The sequence below is a fragment of the Vidua macroura genome, chromosome 1, assembly GCF_024509145.1.
Source record: "Vidua macroura isolate BioBank_ID:100142 chromosome 1, ASM2450914v1, whole genome shotgun sequence".
Taxonomy (NCBI): domain Eukaryota; kingdom Metazoa; phylum Chordata; class Aves; order Passeriformes; family Viduidae; genus Vidua; species Vidua macroura.
Genome location: NC_071571.1, coordinates 45032452 through 45052253, shown reverse-complemented (window position 1 = coordinate 45052253; position 19802 = coordinate 45032452). Strand labels below are relative to the sequence as shown.

Sequence of the window (19802 nt, the reverse complement as noted above, 5' to 3'; positions counted from 1 at the left end):
AATAATAGTATTTAAACCCTACATGTTGGTTAGTACTGATGTCAATAGGATCACTTAACAGTATTGTTTCACCTGATTATTGAATAAAGACATTTTTTTTGTCTTTTAAGCACAGTTAGTATGTTCTTCAAGAAATCTCCAAAACCTGTCTCAAGTTTTTCTATGTCCTAACTTTCCTAGAAAGTTCATAAGAATTTACTCTGGGACCATAAATTATGTTTCCATTATCACAGATATTAAATAGATACACAAAACTTACAACCTGAGAACATTTCATAGAGTAAACACCCCAGGGACCACAGATCACTGGCTTTGCAGAAGTTGTCTCCCTTTATTGCTTCAGGAGCTGTGTATAACGGAAAGCCTAGAAAATACAGAATGTATAATTAATGCACTTTGATTCTTCATTCAGCATTCATCTTTTTCAACACCTCAAATTTTGTCTCCGAACTTCACCGAGCCACAAATTATCTTCACTCAGCATGAAAGAAAACTGAAATAGCAAATATAAGTAGTTTCCAAGGAACTTCTCTGCTATACTTTCACTGGATTATGTAGGATTATATATGCTACTTTGTTGTTTATTTCACTTCAATTACCAAACTGACTTGTGCTGCACTTTTCAAACACAGTGATTAATGCAAAGAATGTTTTGATTTGCTTTAACAGCTTTAAGAGTCAAGCAATTTGAACAGAATGGTAAATCATTCTCATGTGAGTAACAGAAATAATTCCATTATATTAGATTTGGGATTTCTTTTTTTTTAAAGCTATCCCAAGAAATAAACCTTCACAAACTTAGTAAACTCTGTTACAAAAAACAAGGTAGCCAATGAAATCACTGATCTAAAGAGTTATGGCTCTTTTCCCACTAAAACATTATTAAAACATCACATATCAAATTGTAGCAGCTTATTCATAAATCTCTTTTGTTTGATACAGGAATAAAATATACAGTTCCTATTTCTACAGCAGTTCCCAACAGTTCTCAAAAATCTCTAAAGAAATTACACTAAGTAACAGTAAAAGTGCCAATTCCATAGTCCCTTCAAAAGTTTACTTTGGGTTCTTTTCTTCTTGGGTTTTATTTTTTTAAGTGACAAAAGATCATTACCATACATATCAAAACAGTTCCAAAGAGCAACAAGAAAGAGATTAGATTTGTATTTCTTCCTGATTAAAGACCTGATCTTTGTCTTACTATTTCCAGTGTGGACTTTCAGAAGGAGACAGCAAGGAGAGCTCGCTTTGTTCCCATAAAATATTACAAAAAATTCTGTTGTTTCTGATAAAATAACTGATATATGGGACATCATTATCTTAGAAATAGAGGTCTATGAGATGTTCCAAGATAATGACTAATAAAAGATTCAGAAGATTAAAAACAAGTTTCTGAATTTTTATTATTCAATGAAAAAAAATAACAGTATTTGCAGTTTACTGCATTTGTATGGATTTGCCTGTTGAAACTGAAGCACAGTAACTTTCTCAGACTTTAAAATGAAATTATCATTCTTTAAGGTAGTGAAAGAGTTGACCTCAAACTAGAAATAACCTAGACCACATGCACCAAAAAGGACAATGAAAGTACAGCAGTGCAGTGCCCAATGAAAGAAGCAGTAGTTCTGTGTAGTACTTCCCGAATTTTCTGTCTACTTTTAACTTCAACTTAGTGGAATTTAGTTCCAGACCTTACAGAGGTCTACAACACAAACTTTTTAAAAGTCCATAAATAATTCTACAGCTCAATTTTTTTTCTGAGACAAAACAGGATTAATTCTAAATAATTTCTCTTTATCATAATCACTGATATTCCGACTTTCATTCTGTCTCTTTGGTATAAGTTAATTCTGGCTAGTAAAATTCTCATACCTTGAACTATATTTTTAAAATATCTTTGTGGAGTGTTTTCATTAATATCTTCACCTTCTTCACCTCCAGCTAAAGCAAAAACTTTTTCCAAGTCTTCACCATCTGCTCTAGCCCAGCAAAAACTACTGAATTTCAAAGTGCCAGACCCTTCCAGTAGAATCTATTGGAACAAACAAAATCCAATATGCTAGTATCATATACTAAAACTGAAATTTCCAACATGAAATAATTTATTATAAAAATAATCATAATCTCAAACCATTTAAGTACATAGAGAGGATCACTATAATGAAAAACACTTAAGTTTTTCTTTAAAGTCAATGCCAATACTGTCTTTTTTCTTATAACCAAATGTACCCCAATAGAACCCTTAAGAGGTTCAATGTGCACTTTTGTTCACTCATTATTTAATCTAAATAAACAACGATGTTACTAGAGTAAAGATAGTTAAAGCAGAGTAAAACTGCATAGGAAAATATAAGTCCAATAAAACCAAACAGGGCTTCATTTGAGGAAAAAAAAAAAGGAATTTTTCTCAATTTACCTAGCAGAAACTTCCACAGATTTTGTCTGATGATGATGAGAGTTTTCCCTGGCCAGTCACTACTTATTCTTGCAACTAAAAACTTCATAATCCCAAAAACCTTGTTTAGAGAAATAGAAGCCTTAACTTTAGCATTTTACTTTCTGTTGAAATGAGCATTTACAGCAGCATTCTTCTTCGGAAGACTACTGAGTCATCTACACTATGCTTTACTCATGTATTTTTAGTGCTTTTGGGTCCATAAATGACAGGAATTGAGTAGAATTGTAGAAGATTTTACCAAAGATTCAGAGAATGGCAACTTGATCACTTACAGATCAAGGGCAAAACCAATTACGGTTAAGCAAATTTTTTTTTATTATAGTCATGTTCTGGTGGATACATGAATTAAAAACAAACACAGACTTTAGCAAACCTCTACATAAATGACACACACATACACAAAATGGGAAACTAAATAAAGACTTGTATTTTTATACGGGAATAAGATGATAATTTCTATGGTATGTGCAAACGATATAGAAAGTTACTAAGAAACTTTAGTTAAATTTACTCCCTCATTAGCATTTTCTATGACTACAAAATATTCTGCAGCATGATAGAATAACAACAAATTTATGTCTCCAAGGACAGATAACTAAAGTCTTTTATTAAATTAAACCAGTATACCAAATCAAAAAGAATATATCACATTGTATCAGATATATGCCAAGGAAAGAAATCAATTATACCATAAAATATTCAAGCTACAGACTTGTCTCTGACTGTCTTCACATATATTATAAAACTCAACTGACCTCACAACTGAGGTAAGCTTCTTCCAAATGATAAAACACAAATAATAAAATAAATGCTAATTGCATGAAAAGTAACATCCAGTGTCCCTATAGATAATACCCTTCCTCACCTTTCCAGGCTTCAATTCACAATAGATAATTCCATGCTTATGAATATGGTATAAACCAGTAACCAGCTCAACACCAAATTCTCTCACTACATCTTCTGGTAGACATTCATCCTGAGCAATGACAGATTCTAGAGAACCACCTGAAATACACACAGTCAGCAAGTGCATACAAAGAAGAGGTCAAATATGTAATGCTCAATTACACAAACTGCTTCAAAAGATGTCAATCAAAAACCAGTATAAGTAGATATTAAAAATATTTCTTGATATCAAATAGTTACAAAATCTAAGATGTACAAAAAATTATTTTCAATACTGTGACAAAATCTTAATTTTATCTGGAATAAAACTGACTGCATGACTTCAAAACTACTTCAATATTATTTTACAAAGGAAACAGAAGGGAAAAAAGAAACCCACTGTGTCACTTCACAGTGTAATAGTCTCCCATGCTTTTATTACAATTCCTTAACCAGATTCCTTCTGCACAAGTTAAAAGAATAAATAATACATTCCTTCCATATGGAGGAAAGCATGCTGTCAGAAGTTTAAAACATGCAGTCATCACAATTAAAGAAAGCTTTACAAGATTCCTTTAATAGATTGATAAGAACTTATCAAAACTAAGTGAACCATTTAATGCAGTTCTGGGTTCTCAGAGTTTCCAAATTATAATTTTAACATAGAAATCAAAATACTTATACTGAATAGGAAAAAAAATTAAATCATTCACTTTAGCTGCTGAATTGCTCTTTGAATAAAAATCAATTTGAATAATATTGTCATTAGAACATCATAACTTGATTTGCTCCTTGATGTGAGAATGTCAGAGCTGCCAGTCCTTAGAAAACTTCTCAAGAAATTTTTACTGAGCTACATTCTGACTATTCACAATTTGCTTTTATATTCCCTGATTGGCCTTTTCTCTTCAGCTCTTAAAAACCAGCATTATGTAACTCAACTAACTTTTCAAAGATGCATGCAGTCAAGTAGGGGAGAAGCATGATTTCAATTGATTTCTAAAAATGTTTCCAAGAGCAAAACTACTTTTACATATAAACAAGATTCTCAAATTAATAATCAGATAATTACGCTTTTTTTCAGAGATCTAAGCATTTGTTGTAAAGAAGCTGTAAGAAATCTCTTATAAATACTCATTCTATAAATGTTTACCTTTGGGCTTATCTTACCTGTGCATAATTCCACTACAAGCCAGAGATGGTTGCTTGTTTCATACCATTCATAAAATGTCATTATATTCTTATGTGTGAGTCCCTGGGTCAGATGAACCTAGAGTGGAGTTTTTAACATACTTAAGTGGGGGAAAGACATAAATGTATATATATGGACTTGAGGCATGGGAACAAGAAACAATACAATCTACTCTAACTTAGCTACTTGTTCTCTTGCCTTTTCTAGTGCACTAATATTATTCTTCAAATATTTTAGTGTTACATGAATGTTGAGAAAAGACAACTTTCCTCACAGACCCTGCCCAACTCATCTGTTTTTAAAACACAGAAAAAAAAGCTAGTAAGTTCCCAACTCAAAATTATAAATATTATTTAGCCAGAAGGCTAAATACCACTAAATAATAAACTAGAAACCAGGATTTAGAGTCAAACTTGCACTCCTACTTTTTTTTCAATAAGAATACAAATGAGGGGTAATACAGGAAGAAGAAGTAAAAAGAAGCTTTTCCATCACTCTTAATCTTATCAGATAAAGAAAACCATTCAGGAGACCCTGAAATTCTGTATTTCCATAATACCTACATGGCCTAATCTCTACAGAAGCCTGTTTCTTGCTAGAGTGGTGTGTAAGGTATCCCCAAGAGATTTGTAAGGCCAATACACTCCTAAGAACAAAAAAGTTCCCAAGAAATGATCTTTGAAACAATGAGAGGGAATATGAAACTCTATCAGTTTTGCATGGCAAGGTTTCCGTACCCAGGTGGGGAGGTCTACAGGACTGGCTTCTGTGAGAAGCTGCTGGAAGCTTCCTCTGTGTCTGACAGAGACAACGCCAACCCACCAGTGACAGTGACAGCACTTCCAGGATAACACTTAAAAAGGGGGAAAACCACTCTTGTGTAACAGCAGCAGGGGAGAGGAGTGAGAATGTGTGACAAAAACAACCCTGCAGACACCAAGGTCAGTGCAGAAGGAGGGGCAGAAGGTGCTCCAGGAGCCAGAGCAGAGATTCCCCTGCAGCCCCTGATAAAGACCAGTGAGGCAAAGCTGTCCCTCTGCAGCCCATGGAGGTCCATGGCAGAGCAGAGATCCACCTGCAGCCTGTGGTGGACTTCACTCTAGAGCAGGTGGAAACCTGAGGGAGACTGCGACTCTCTTGGAAGTCTGTGCTGGAGCAGGCTCCTAGCAGGACCTGCAGACCCATGAAGAGAGGAGCCCATGCCAGTTGCTGGCAGGATGTGTAATCTTGTGGGAACTTACACTGGAACAGCCTGTTCCTGAGGAACTGCACCCTGTGGAAAGAACCTACGTTGGAGCAGTGCATGAAGAACTGCAGCCTGTGGGAAGGACCAACACTGAAGAAGGTTGTGGAGGACTATCTCCCATGGGAGGGACCCCACACTGGAGCAGGGGAAGAGCATGAGGAGAAAGGAGCAACAGAGACAGTGTCTGATGAACTGATCCCACTCCCCATCTCCCTGCATCGCTGGCAAGGGAGGATAGAGAGAAAATTGGTAGTAAAGCTGAGCCCAGGAAGAAGGAGGGGTGGGAGAAAGGTGTTTTAAGATTTGCTTTTATTTACCATTATCCTACTCTGGCAATAAATTCAATTACTTTCCCTAAATCGAGTCTGTTTTGCCTTTGAAGGCAAGTGGTAAGTGATCTCTCCCTACTCTTATCTTGACCCATTCATTGTATTTTCTGACTCCTGTGCAGTTCAAGAAGGGAGTGATAGAGCAGATTTGGTGGGAACCTGGCATCCAGCCAAGGTTAACACACTACAGAAACAAAATTTACCTACTGGAAAAATAAAATATTTGAACTGTATAACTGCATCAGTTTCCTTTCTAGACAGTATGATATTTAAAGCTTTGCCAAGGTTTTACAAAACAAAATTGATTTCACTTAAATGATATTCTTTCATCAAAAATAATTTCTTCTTGCTAAGCAAGAAATTGATTGTTTATTGGAAGTTACTGCTACCACTAGGTTTGCACAACTAATAACAAAAAAAAAAGCAAACCACCACAAGTAACTATTTTTACAAGTTCACTAACACATCACAGAAACAGTAAGACTGTAAACATGTGTTTATGCATGTGATCTAAAAACCAATAAAATCACATGAAATATATACATTAAAAGACTGTATTTAAAGAATAAGAACTTAAAATCTTGAAAAGCTGGTCTAAATGTGACAAACTCCATCTAAAGAAGCACCTGGTACTTTTCTATAACATGCGCAACCGGAATTTTGTAGGCTGTATTTTTTCCCAGATTTAGCAGGAAAAGAAACTCCATTACTTACCCAGTTTGCTACTCCAGCTCTCTTGCATTTATCACTGCAAACAATGGCAACAAAATTAATTGTCCCCTTTCTTCTTCCTTTATAAACAACTGTCGTATTTCCTCTTCCAATCTCCTCATACAAAACAAAGTTCTCCATGCTTTAAGATGCTTCACAGGCAACAGAATGGAAACATGGCATTAGTCTCACAAACAAATAAACATAAAGAAAGGAGGAGAAAGGGGAAGCCTTCAAATTTAATGGCCATTCATGTATAGTAGTCACCCTCCCCATTACCATGAATAGATATTCCATACTTCCAGAAAGATTGAATATACTTTACAGAAGACCTCCTCTCAGGAAATGTGATCAAAATTTTGAAAAGGTGAATTTTACACTTCCAAAGATCTTATTCAAAAAGTAATAGATAGGCTAGTAGATGCAAATTCTAAATAGTATTATCTGTAAAAATGCAAGAAGCTACAGGGGAAAGAGAATAGTCTCTGATTCTCAAGAATAATGGCTATATCTTTATTCCAGTACACAAACCAATGGAGCATAGAATCATAAAATCAGAGAATGGCTTGGATTAAAATGGGCTTCAAAGATCATCTCGTTCCAATGCCCCTGCTGTGGGCACATACCACCAGAACACTGTACTCAATGTCCCATTCAACCAGGCCTTGATCGCTGCCAGGGATGGGACACCCACCGCTTCCCTGACACACAAAACAGACTTTCAACAAATGGATTTTGAGATAAAGTAAAAAGAGATCAATTAAACTGATACAAAAGGTGAAAAGATGAGGTAAGAAGGCCATCATGGAAGCCTCCCAAGCCACCACCTGTAGGGCAGAAGGTGTGAGCCTCCACAGAAGAACCCAAAGCGGCAGCCTCCAGGCACCGAGGGAACTGATCTGCTCTGGGCTGGATACAGGACCAGCGCACCAAGGAGACGCGGTTCCCTCTCTTTACGAGGGAATAGCCAAACCACTCCGAACGGAGCAGCCCGTGCACGACCCGCGATCTCCTGCCCTCCCAGCTCTGTCGGGGGCGGTCAGGCCTGAGGCACTGCTCGGCGGCTCCGGAGACACAGCCGCCTCCCGACACTTGCAGCACAGGAGAGGGGGCCGTGGGGTCTCAGGAGCGCTCCAGCGGGGGGTTCCAGCCCCGCCCCGGGTCCGCTCCCGCACTCGGACCGAGGGACGGCGGCAGAGTGAACGGGAGGGCGGTGAGGAATGGGGAGGGGAGGGCGGTGAGGAATGGGGAGGGGGGGGTGGTGAGAAATGGCGGGGGGGCGGTGAGGGGCCGCTGTGCGCGCGCGCTCCGCCAGGTAACGGCCGCGAACGTGCGCGGGAAAGGGGGAAAGGGACGAGAGCCGTACCTGTGTGCGGGGATGGAACCGGCGGGAAAGGGTGGGAACGACAGCCGTACCTGTGTGCGGGGGATGCACCCGGCAGGAAAGAGGGAATGACAGCCGTACCTGTGTGCGGAGGATGCAATCGCTGGGAAAGGGTGGGAACAACAGTCGTACCTGTGCCGGGGATGGACCCGGCGGGAAAGGGTGGGAACGACAGCCGTACCCGTGTGCGGGGATGCAACCGGCGGGAAAGGATGGGAACGACAGCCGTAGTGCGGCGCGGAATGGATCACCGCCACGCCGCCGCCATCAACCGAAACGGCGGAGCCCCGCCCCCGGGACGGAGTTTCCCATGCCCCGGCGGCAGTGTCCGGACGGGACACTCGTCCGTGCGTGCCACAAAATACAGGCAAGCGGAAAAGGCACGCAGGCAAGGTGACTCCGGGAAGAGTTTTGTTGTCCTTTATTCCAGCTGGAACGCACCGCCAGGTCCCACCGGGCTGCGTCCCCGCCACCCCCGCACGCTACTCGGATGGTCGCCACCCCACGCCCGTTTCCAGGAGACGGCGCCGGACGCCGGAAGCAGAGTGGAGCCCCATTGGGCTAAGGGGCGCCTACGTCAGGGCGAGACCACCGGGCAGCGAGCGGGGAGGGTGGCGGGGGAGTTCCCGCATGGTAATGCGGGGAGCACCGGGAGCTGACGCGTCCGTCGGGAAAGGTCCGGCTGCCACCGGCAGCCTGTGTTGCTGGGGCTTCTCTATGCAGCCTTCGCAGTCAAAACGGCAGATAGCGTCCTCAGCCCTGCCATGGCCTTCTGCAAGCGCCTAATTGAGGGATACTTTTCTTGTGACAAAATTTAGCCCTTGAAACAAGCGTTTTCTATGTTTAACAACAGCATGGAGTTTTCACTTGTTTTTTCATTCTATGGGGATCTGGAGTTTTTGTTTTTTGTTTTTTTTTTTTTGTTTGTTTGTTTTGTTGGGGGTTTTTTTGGTGTTTTTTTGGTTTTTTGGGGTTTTTTTTGTTTTGTTTTGTTTTGGTTTGGTTTTTTTGTTTTTTTTGTTTTTTTTTTTCTTGTCTGGTTTTGTTTTTTTAAGACCCTTAAAAAATCTCTTTTCTTTTGGGCAACACCTGGAACTGTGGTTACAGGACAAGGGCCTTCAAACTGGAAGAAAGTAGATTTGGATTAGATATTAGGGAAAAAAAAATCTTTGCTGTGAGGGTGGTGAGGCACTGTTGCCCAAAGAAGCTGTGGATATCCCATTCCTGGAATTTTTCAAAGCCAGGTTGAATTGGGCTTTGAGAAGCCTGGTATAGTGATAGGTTAGGCATGGCAGGGGGTTGGAACTAGATGGTCTTTGAGGTCCCTTCCAACTCAAACCATTCTATGATTCTAACAAAGCATTTAAAATGTTTGCTCTAGAGCAAGCTGTAAAGATTGTCTCACCTTTATTTTGACTTTCTAACAGGTTTGAACCCATTGATCCATTTCAACCTATATTGATAAAATAAGTAGTACACTTACAGGAAGGATTCAATATTTCTTCTAGGCAGAATGGTAACAGATGGTCAGTTTTTTCACTCCCACTCTCAAGAAGACTTCAGCATGATTTTAAACTCCTGTAATATTGGAAAGGGAAAAAAAAAACCTCAAACACCTCTTTATTGTTGACCAAAACCTCAAGGTGAGCCAGCAGTGTAGGCTGGCAGCCCAGAAAGCCAGAGGTATCCTGGACTGCATCAAAAGGAGCGTGGCCAGCAGGGCAAGGAAGGTGATTCTGTCCCTGTACTCTCTGTTCTTGTGAGACCCTACCTGGAGTGCTGCATCCAGCTCTGGTGCCTCCAAAATAAGAAAGACATGGAAGTGTTGGAGCAAGTCCAGCAAAGGCCATGAAGGGATAAGGGGACTGGAACACCTCTCCTATGAAGACAGGCTGAGAAAATTGCTGCTCTGCCCCATTTTATACTGTAAGTATTGAGTAATTGCAGAGGTGACTTGTAATTATCAATGAAGCTACAGCTTTGAAGCTGCACAAGTAAGATAATTTTTCCATTCTGTTTTTAATGTAAATGAGTAGTTGACTAGATATAAATAATCCAAATGCGTAAGTAGACATCACTTTCTATTAATAAGCACAAGAAAAGTATGCTTTGAAGAGGGATTTATTTAGACTTCAGAAAAATGTGTATTTTATCTGTGGTTGTGATAAGAATGACTGATATAAAGAAGGAATAGAGTATTAGTTCTGTTGCACACAAGTCCTGGCAGCAGTTCAATGGCACATGTTAGAATAAGTCAATTTCATTATCCCTGTCTAAGAAGATAAAAATAAGCCACAATAACTTTCAAGTTACTGTCTTCTTCCAGATTTCTCATGTTTCGTCCTATGTATGCTTTCTGTTAAATTAGTCCAGATTAGGGATTGTTTTTGTGGTTTTGTTTTTTCACTTCCCCATTTTGGGGGGAGTGAGATTGTATGAACTTTAACATTAATGAAGTCTGTTGAAATTTTTGTATAATTGTGTCAATAGAACTACAAAATAGAGCCAGAGAAACACACTAAAATAAACATTAAAAAAAGTTTAGTAACACTTGAACCAGAGATTTATAGCTTTTGAAATTAAATGTCTCCATGATAAAAAATGTTCACTATAATTAAAGGCAGACATAGAGAGATATGTTGACTTATGCCACCTTTTTTTCCAACCCCTCCTTATTAGGAATTATGGGCACCTTTTTATTGTTGATACACATTTCATTACACGTCTGTATATTTTTTTACAATCTGGGTGCACAGTTTCAATATACTCCAGATGGGGAATTTTCCCTTTCATTTGGTGTAAGAATGGAGGAGTCTCTCTTCAAACATATTTCTTCAGGTATGAGAGTAGTCTTGCAGAAATAAAGTATTACGAATACAGATCAGGGTTGTAATTAAAAGACTCTTTGGCCTTTTACTTACTCTTTCAGTCTATTACTCCTTTATCCTGTTACTGAACATTACTTCAAGCACTGTACTCAACTGCACTGAACTTTTCTATGGGAATATTTTCAGCATTCAAGAATGGAATGCAAAATATTCTTTGTCCTGTTTGCATCATTTCAATATTCCTAGCAATCTGCGCAGCAAACTCAGCCTTGCTATTTGCCTGACTATTAGACAGGACAGTCAGATGTAATCAAATTCTTGTTCTCAAATAAATAGATGATCTAATTTAAGGCAAACTAAGATCTCGTGATTGCAAGCACATAGCTCAGGCATGCTTAAACACTTCACTGCTCTACCCTCAATGGGTACTGCGTAAGCCTCTGACATTTTGCTTGGTTCTCAAAAGTCTGACCAGTAGGCTATAATTTTGAGGTGTGTTTCTGTATTTTTTAAGATGTGTTCTTCAAGTGTGCTCAAAATGCCTGTTGAAAATGCTATACAGTTGTTTTATTTTGCCATATGTACTAGCTTTTCTTTTCTTTTTTTTTTTTTTTTTTTCAGATGTCATGATTACTCATGCTCTATCCCATCTTGTTAGTACACAGTGTTTATTTCTATTCCAGACTGACCCCATTCTCAAGAGAATTTCTATTCTTGGCATCTAGGGTATGATGATTCAGTTGCTCAAATAAAATATTCTTATGTTCCATTTGCCTTGACAGTACTGTCATTCCTGGGAAGTGCACAGAGACACTTTTCTGGTTTGACCTTTTTGGCAGATTGGTGGACATGGGCACATCTTTATCTTGTGCTTTTTATTTTCAGATTATTTTCCAGCATCCTCTTGAAACTGGCATAAATTTTCATCGTTTGAGTGAATCTTTGTTCTTCTCTATTTTTTTTTTTTTTTGTGGTAACATCAATATGTGATTATGATATTATAATTTTGATATAATATTATAATATTACAATTTTGTCATCTTGCTTTTCTGGTACAACTCTGTTGCACTTACTGGTCCATCTCAAATTCATTGAATAAATTCAAATGTTACTGTTTTAGTATCATATATTTCTAATATTTGAAAATAGCAATGACTTTTCAAATTCTTAGGTGGCTTCTGGGATTCTTGTTTGAAAATTTTTTCTCCATCAAAGAGTTGTCCTCTACACTTTTCAAACATTATTACAAGCAGTTTGTGTTTTGCAATAATGTTTCAAAATTTGTCTCACTGGTGAGGTGGTGTTTCAAAGTTTTGCCTCACTGGTGATGCAAAAAACCTATTAGTGGTTTCTTGTAAGATAACAAGACTCCAAATCTCAACTCACTGGATCAACTTGCAAGGTCACCAGTACTACATGTATGCTGTGCTTGTGTTTCCTCTTCCTCTGTTATGGTTTCAGTGCTTTACATATGCCTACGGTTGGAAAGAGGTGTGATGAAATATGCTCAAAATTTTAATACTCTCTGAGTTAATACCTTTAAAGGTTGGCATATTACAAGGTATTTTTACCTTCCCAAAATAATTAGGTTTCCCTGGGAAATCAGCAACTGCTCTGTATATGATACTGCAGTCAGGACCAACTTCCTTTTTGTTTGTTTGTTTTTATTAACTGGTAAGGAGATGGAGTTAATTGTAATGGATTGCCACAGCTTCTGCCAGGCATTTCTCATATCACATTCCTGAGTATAATCAGCTCTGATACTGGCTTTGTGAGCCTGGCTGGCAGAGCTGATACTCTTTTGCTGTAAGGTTCACTACTAAAAGCCTTCTCAACACCTAAGCCTACTTGCTGGCTTCCAAATTATGATGATGACTGTATTGCTGAGATAGGGAAGCTGAATAGGCCTTGTCAACATTTTGCTTTTTCAGTGACTACCATTCTGCTTATGTAATTTTGAGATTATGTAAAATTATTTATTTTTATGTGTATTTCAATAATAAAACATTTTCTTGTTCTAATGCAATAAATAGTGTGTAAAGCATGCTATGCTGGTTGAATTCTTTTCATCTCTTCTAGGTGCAACAGATGAAACAGGCAGGAGAACATAACATGGCAGGAGAACATCTCGTTTTCTTCAATTACATCCAGCAGTTTGTACTCACACAAGAGTCATGCTTCTTTATCACATATACAAAATTACTGTTTCAGCAGCAAGCAGTGGCTTTTATGTTGCATATTCTGAAGATTCAGACTGTATACTCAGGATATCTTTTGCTTTCTCATTAAAATTCATAATGTCAGAAGTATTATCATCATTCCATGGTGTAATTTTCATTTGACTTCGCTTGATTACATGGGTTTTTTTCTTTTCTTGCAAAATGCATGCCTGGCACATTTATCATTATCCCACTGTCTTGAATTTCATTTCCTCTTTGTTTGTGTACTGGACTTCACTTATGATGCTAATCTGAGTTTTACAAACTATTTATTCCAACTTGCATCTCATTAATGCAAAATATGTGCAAAACCCCATCCTCTGAGTCACTGTTTGCCTCCATTTTTTTTTTTCTCAAACTGTAAGATCTGGAATAATGCTTCTTTTGCCATAATTATTATTTATTATCCACTATGAAGGAAATTTTTAATGAGTTTTCTCCTTAAAATCTTTTCATCTTAATTTTATTTCTCTCCTCAGCTTGTGTTTATGCTTTAGCTGGTGCATAAAGTTACTTTTTTATTTTATTTTGCCTCTCATTTTCCATGTGTTTTTGCTCAAATCGGCATCAGCTCTCCATAGGTCATAGTCACAATAACTCTTCAGCTCAATTCCATAATTTGGTACTGCTCCTGAAAGATGCAGTCCCTATACAGGAAAGAAATTTCCAGCAGAGATGCAGTTGAAGAAGGGGAAGGCATTGGTCCTGCCTGATGCTAGCTGAAAGAAGCACAAAGCTCTGAACGAGAAAAGCTTTTCTGCTGATTTGATTCTTCCAGCAAAGTTAGCATTGAATAACATCCTGTAAAACAAAACAAACAAATAAACAAAACAAAAACCTTCAAAACAAACAAAACCCCCAAACATCAACAAAAAAAAAATCAGTCAAAACTACGTACATTTTTAATTTTCATGTGCTACCATGAGATAACTTGCAAGAAGCTGTGTTTTGATATTCAGATAAAAGCAATGACAGCTTTACAAAAAACACCATTTAAACGAGAAACAATGTTGTACAGGTAGTGTTATGCAGACACTTCATAGATATTTTTAAAGAATTTGCAGCATTACCTAGTTCATGCTGATATAGAAGTGTGAGAAATGGGGCCAGCAACACCAGGTACCAGGAGGAAGAACAAAAAGAGAAAGCATTGCAATTCCTCTCTTAACTCCGTGGCAGCTATTCAGAAACACAGGGTATGTTTTAGAGATTTTTTTTCCTCTCCAAACACTTGTTAATGCTCACGGGAATTAGTTTGTTCTCTGAGATTAAAATCATTTACCCCACAATTGCAGGTGCAATTGGAGTCTTCATCTGGCAAACTAATCAGAGATTTCTTAAACTGGTTTCAAATGCTTTTAAAGCTTTTATTGTATTCTTTGATTGCTCTACAGGGCCTGTAAAGGAGGTTCTATGGACAGACATTGGTGAGGAATACAAGAAATACAACAGCATGCTCACTGAAAGTACATTTGAAAGGTGCTGTATTTCAGCAGGGTGGAAATAAAGTCTCTTCCAGAGATGTAATCAAGGAAGCAAAATTGAGAATTAATATGAAAATATAATGTGAAGATAATATAATATATGATAAAATCAAGAAGAGAGGGGAAATGGAAAAGATAATGAAAAGAGAAGGAGAGCAGAGAAATCTAGGAAACTTTTTGCAAGTATTTGGTTACCGCATCAATTGCCAGCTTTAGAATTATTAGGTCAATAAATTGAGCTGGTGATAGAAATGCAGTGGAGTATGCTTATGTGTACTGTAGCACCACATGACCAAAAAATCATCAGGAGGATTTGGCACAGCAGTAGCAAACAATTGCTACCATATCATATGACCTGTGTACAGATGCACACCTTGCATGCAAGGGCTTGGCAATCCCATAGCCCCAAGTTCTCTTTTCTACATACTGTGTTTGAGTAAATAGTGCGTGTCATTGCCATTTCTCCCACTGTGAAGGACTTCTGCTCACTTTAACAAGAATCTTTTCAGTCTCAGCAGTACATCTCAAATCCTTGTTCCTTACAGACGTGACAGGTCAATTGGTTTTTCTCAATAAGAAACCTACAACCATGCACACTTGTTTCTCGCTGTGTTTGGTGCAAATATTCACTTTTCTACTTCCTGGTTTTCCCTCTGTCTTCTCTCTCTCTTTTTTTTTTTTTTTTCCCTCAGCATTTGATTTTCTTCCTGGGCTGTATTCCAAGGTGCTTCTGTTCTGTGTCTTCCCCTGTTTTTCTGGAACTGAAAGCTCTTTTTTTTTATCTCTCTGCTTCTCATTTATAGTATGTAAAGCACAGAGTAAACTTTTCTTCCTCAAAATTATTTCTCCTTCACTGTACAGACCATTAATCCTCACTGCTGTATCAGCCTTATGTTACACATTATACCAAGTTCCCAGCTGCTGCTTTGGGGCTCCATCCACCTTTTGCAACTTCCCAGTCTTGTTTCCCCTCTTGTGCAACCTCTGTCACTCATCTGACTTCATAGTTAGCTGTTTCAGTATTAATCAGAAAGCAACCCTTTTTTAAAGCCTCCTGATTTAGCTTGCTCACTGGTAAGGGTCACACATATTCAAGACCGGGCACAAAGGGAGCAATGGGAGGACTCAGCTAAGGGTGAGAAGTGGAAGGCACCAACCTTTTTAGTGATACTGTGGTGTTAAGACTTCTTAGCAGTAACATGAAGTTTCTGTTTTGGGGAAGATTTAGATGAGACTGCTGCGATGATTTAAGAGTGCAAGGTTACCAGAGGGGTGGGTCCCTTTCCTCCCAGACTAATGGTTTCAACTCATCTTTTGTGCTCACTCCATATTTCTACGATGTTAGGGTGAATCAGTTCAGTTCAGTAGAGGGGCAGAAAACTCACAAGGAAAAAATACAGTTAGTTCTGTGTGAGGTTAGTAAACTGAGTCACTCACTGAAGAATTCTAAGCAGCAGAATCAGCCCTTGGGAAAACCAGGAGTGCCTGGGTCCTCCACAGAAGTGGGGAGAGCAGCCTGTTCCTTTTGGCAGCAGCTCCAAGCTTTTAGGTTGACTCACATGCCCCATTTAAATCACTAGCAGGGGATTTGCTCTGTAGACATGCCTGTTCGCCTGTTCGGAAGGCGGCTGCCTGAGAATCCTGTTGCCTTCACAATACTTCACCTCTCTTTTCTGTCACCCAAAACCATACATCCCCATCAGGGATTCTCTTTGTTTGCATCTGTGAAGGGTTGGATCATTTATTGTTATGGGTTATTCGGGGTCAAGCCCTGAATTAATTTACACTCTCTGGATGTTATTCTATGCTTCTGGAATCCTGTCACCACCACCAGCACGACTGCAGGTTTTTTGGTGGTGTTTTGTTTTTTGTTTTTTGTTTTTTGTTTTTTTTTTTGTTTTTTTTTTTTTTGTTTTTTTTTTGGTTGTTTTTTTTTTTTTTTGGGTTTTGTTTGGTTTTTTTTTTTTTTTTTTTTTTTTTGGTTTGGTTTTTGTCTTACCAGCTGTAACCTTGAACACTGCTCTATTCCTCCCTTGCCAGCAGACAAAAACAATCAAACTTTCCTTCAATAAATAGCTCTGTGAGCTGCAGGTATATGAAGTCCTGATTTGTTCTGGGTTTCTCACTTCTTTTTTTTTTTTTTTTTAATAATTATTACATTTATCACAGGATAGGTTTGGAAGGGACCTCTGTAGATCATCTTGTCCAAACCTCCCCTGCCAAGGCAGGGTGAGCTAGAGCAGGTTACACAGGAATGCATGCAGAAGGGTTTTGAATGTCTCCAGAGAGGGAGATTCCACGACCCTCCTGGGCAACCTGTTCAGTGCGCTGTCACCCTCAGTGTAAAGAAGTTCGTCCTCATGTTGAGGTGAAACTTATTGTGATTTAGTTTATGGCCATTGCTCCTTGCCCTGTGGCGGGGCATCACCAAAAAGATTGGAAAAGAACGTGGACTTGAGACATTTCTCTGTACATGGGACATTCATACCAAATATGAATTCGCCTCTCAAACCAGCCCAGGTCGGTTGTGCGTGTCCCGGGAGCCGTGAGAGCAGTGCCGGGCAGCGCTGCCCGCGGCCGCGCTCGGGCTGCTCCACGCGGCGACAAACCTCTCCCGCCGCAAACATCCTCGTCCCCTGCCGGCCCAGCCCGTCCCGCGGCAGGGGGCCGGTTGCCGGGCGACGCTCGGCCCCTCCTCCGCGGCAGGGCTGGGCCATGAGGTAATGGCCTCCGGGGGGCGGGAAAGGGAGCGCTGCGACTGCCGAGCCAGCGGCCGCCGAGGTAGCCGCCGGCGGCGTTTCGTGCTTCCCGCCCCTTCCTGCTGCCCCGCCGGCGGCGGGCGGCGCCGCAGCCCCCGAGGTGTCCGCGCCGCCCCGCCTCCTGAGGAGGCTGCGCGGCCGCAGGAGCCCCGCGCCCGGCAGCGGCGGCGGAGAGCGCCCGGCAGCCGCCCCACGTGCGCTGCCGCCCGGCCGGAGGGGTTCGCAGCGGTCCCCGGGCGCCGCTGGAGAGCGGGGAGCTGGAGCGGCGGCGGCCTGGCAGGAGAGACCCGGGAGGAAGAGGGCACATGAGGCGCCGGCAGGAGGAGGGAGAAGCAGCAGCAGCCAGCCGGCCACTGCAGCCCCTGCGCTCTGCCCGCCCCGCACGCCGCGGCCTCTCAGCGGCGCGGGTCGGGGGCGAGCCGTGAGGGGGGAAGCAGCCCGGAGGTGGCCGCCGCCGGCAGCGAGGTTCCCCCGGCCCGCGGGGGCGCCGCCGCCCGCGCCCCGCCGCCCGGGGGGCCCGGAGCGGGGTGAGTGCGGCGGAGGGCGCGGGGGGACGGTGCGGGGCGGGCGGGGATGCGCGGTGGCAGCGGCGCGGCCGCCTCTGCCCCGCTCGCCCCCAGATGAGCGAGCGGGTGCGGGGGGCGCCTGCGGGGGTTGCGGTGCGCGGGCGAGGCCTGCAGCGCTCGGCCGGGCTGCGGAACGGGGGTGAGCCAGGTGCAGCCGCTCTTCCTCCTCGGGCCCCTCGACCTTCACAGCCGGCTGGCTCGGGGGCGGGCGCTGCGCCTGGCTCTGCTGCCTGTGCTCTTTTGTCCATTCGGCGCCCTGAAAGGAAAGAAGCACACGAGTGGAATTGCGTACCGAAGGTCAAGAATCGCTCGCAGAATTGTGCCTCTGCATTATTTACAGCTGAACTGCTGCTGTTCTCAGATACAAGGGCCCCTGCATGCAGACGTCGCTTTCTAGCCATCGCAGAGGGACCTGCAAATACTGACTTGGTTTCTTCAGCTTTGGGGATTATGGATAGCTTTTGGCACTATTCCACTGTTTAAAATTACTAAAATATTCCATTATGGTTTTTAGCAAGTTTGAGGTCTTGGTGCCTCTTTTGGTTTGCATTTGTCGATTTTGAAACTTCATCTATAGGGGAGGTTTTTTTCAGTAAAATTAGGGAAGAGTTAGGAAATTTCCAAACAAACGGAGTATCTGTTAAAGAGTGGGAGCCAGGGTTCATGTTCTCTCTCTCTCCGACTTTAGAAGAAGTCTCCGTGTGGACAATTTTTTCTGCCTTGCAAACTGTAACCTTATTTGAACCTTTCAGTCCACTGAGATTAAGTCGTGGGTGTAATGGTTTTTGCAATCAGGAAAGCAACAGCAAAAAAACAAAAAAACAAACAACAACAAAAATTAAAACAAAACCAAACAACAGTTATGATGACCGGTTTGCCCTATGTGCCTGTTTTACTGCTGTGTGTACACAGTTGCATGTACTGTTTGTAGTGCCCTGGCTTCTACCTGTGCTGAAATTATTCCGGGTTTAAACGTGTTTGTCCTAGTAGGGCTCTTTTGGAGTTACCAGAAGAAGTCTGGAGGAGGGAGTGTTGTCTCCAAGCCCAGGGACTATATTCACAAAACTGTGCCTTCTCTGAGGCACTGTAATCTGTTTTGACTGAGTCAGAGCAACGTGTGATGACAGTAAGAAAATTATATTAAGCCATTAAGCTTACTTCGCTGTTTTTCAATGAGCATCATAGCAAGTGAGGAAAACTAGGATGGTAAAAATCCGAGTGGAAGGCAAGAGTTTTCAGCTTTTAATGTGAACTACTGAGTGAAGACTGGACGGCTGTATGAAGAGATAGAATGTAAATTTCTGTTGAAGTAAAACAAAAGTTTCTGTCAGTTGCATGAATGAACTTCCACTTGCCAGCGGATTGAACTGAATAATGGATGACAGTAGTGGAAAGAAGTAGGATTTCTGGCTCTAGTGTAAAAAAATCCCATGGCAGACAAAAATCATCTGTTCATCTTTTGTTCAGTTATGAACAAAAAATTCATACGGGAACTTGGTGCCTGTTCCAGAGCACTGGGCAGCACAACAATATGCCAATGGAGCATTAATGTGATTAGGTGTGTGCATTTCTATATGTGGTGCCCCATGTTTGATATGTGAGTGCTTAAAATCCAAGTGAAATATCCAGCTGCTGCAGCAGCCTCTGAGTGTCTGACTAGTTTAATCCAGAGTCCTGACTGATGAGGCAGGACCAGGATGTGATACACAAGTTTTGCCATGGATATTAATGGATGTTAACT

General features: G+C 41.1%; 2 protein-coding genes across 10 annotated transcripts in view; one reads left to right on the top strand and one right to left on the bottom strand.

Moving 5' to 3' along the window:
- ULK4 (unc-51 like kinase 4) overlaps nt 1–6983 on the bottom strand; it is a 206844-nt gene extending 199861 nt beyond the window's left edge. For all 7 annotated transcript variants that reach the window (XR_008436500.1, XR_008436501.1, XM_053974409.1 and 4 more), the window contains exons 1-5: nt 6825–6983; nt 4514–4613; nt 3324–3463; nt 1873–2032; nt 263–364 (exon numbers count right to left, since the gene is read on the bottom strand). Coding sequence is in view for 5 of the 7 variants with exons in the window: in XM_053974409.1 (XP_053830384.1) it covers nt 263–364; nt 1873–2032; nt 3324–3463; nt 4514–4613; nt 6825–6962 (640 nt within the window). In the remaining 2 variants the exon portion in view is untranslated. The remainder of the gene's footprint in view (nt 1–262; nt 365–1872; nt 2033–3323; nt 3464–4513; nt 4614–6824) is intronic.
- Nucleotides 6984–16956: 9973 nt separating this feature from the next.
- Nucleotides 16957–19802, top strand: part of TRAK1 (trafficking kinesin protein 1) — a 127009-nt gene continuing 124163 nt past the window's right edge. For 2 of the 3 annotated variants that reach the window (XM_053974772.1, XM_053974764.1), the window contains exon 1: nt 16957–17456. In XM_053974772.1, the coding sequence (XP_053830747.1) occupies nt 17230–17456 (227 nt within the window). In that variant the 5' untranslated portion in view covers nt 16957–17229. Of the gene's footprint in view, nt 17457–17817; nt 18023–19802 lie in introns of those variants that run through there. The other variant, XM_053974780.1, reaches the window with a different exon arrangement.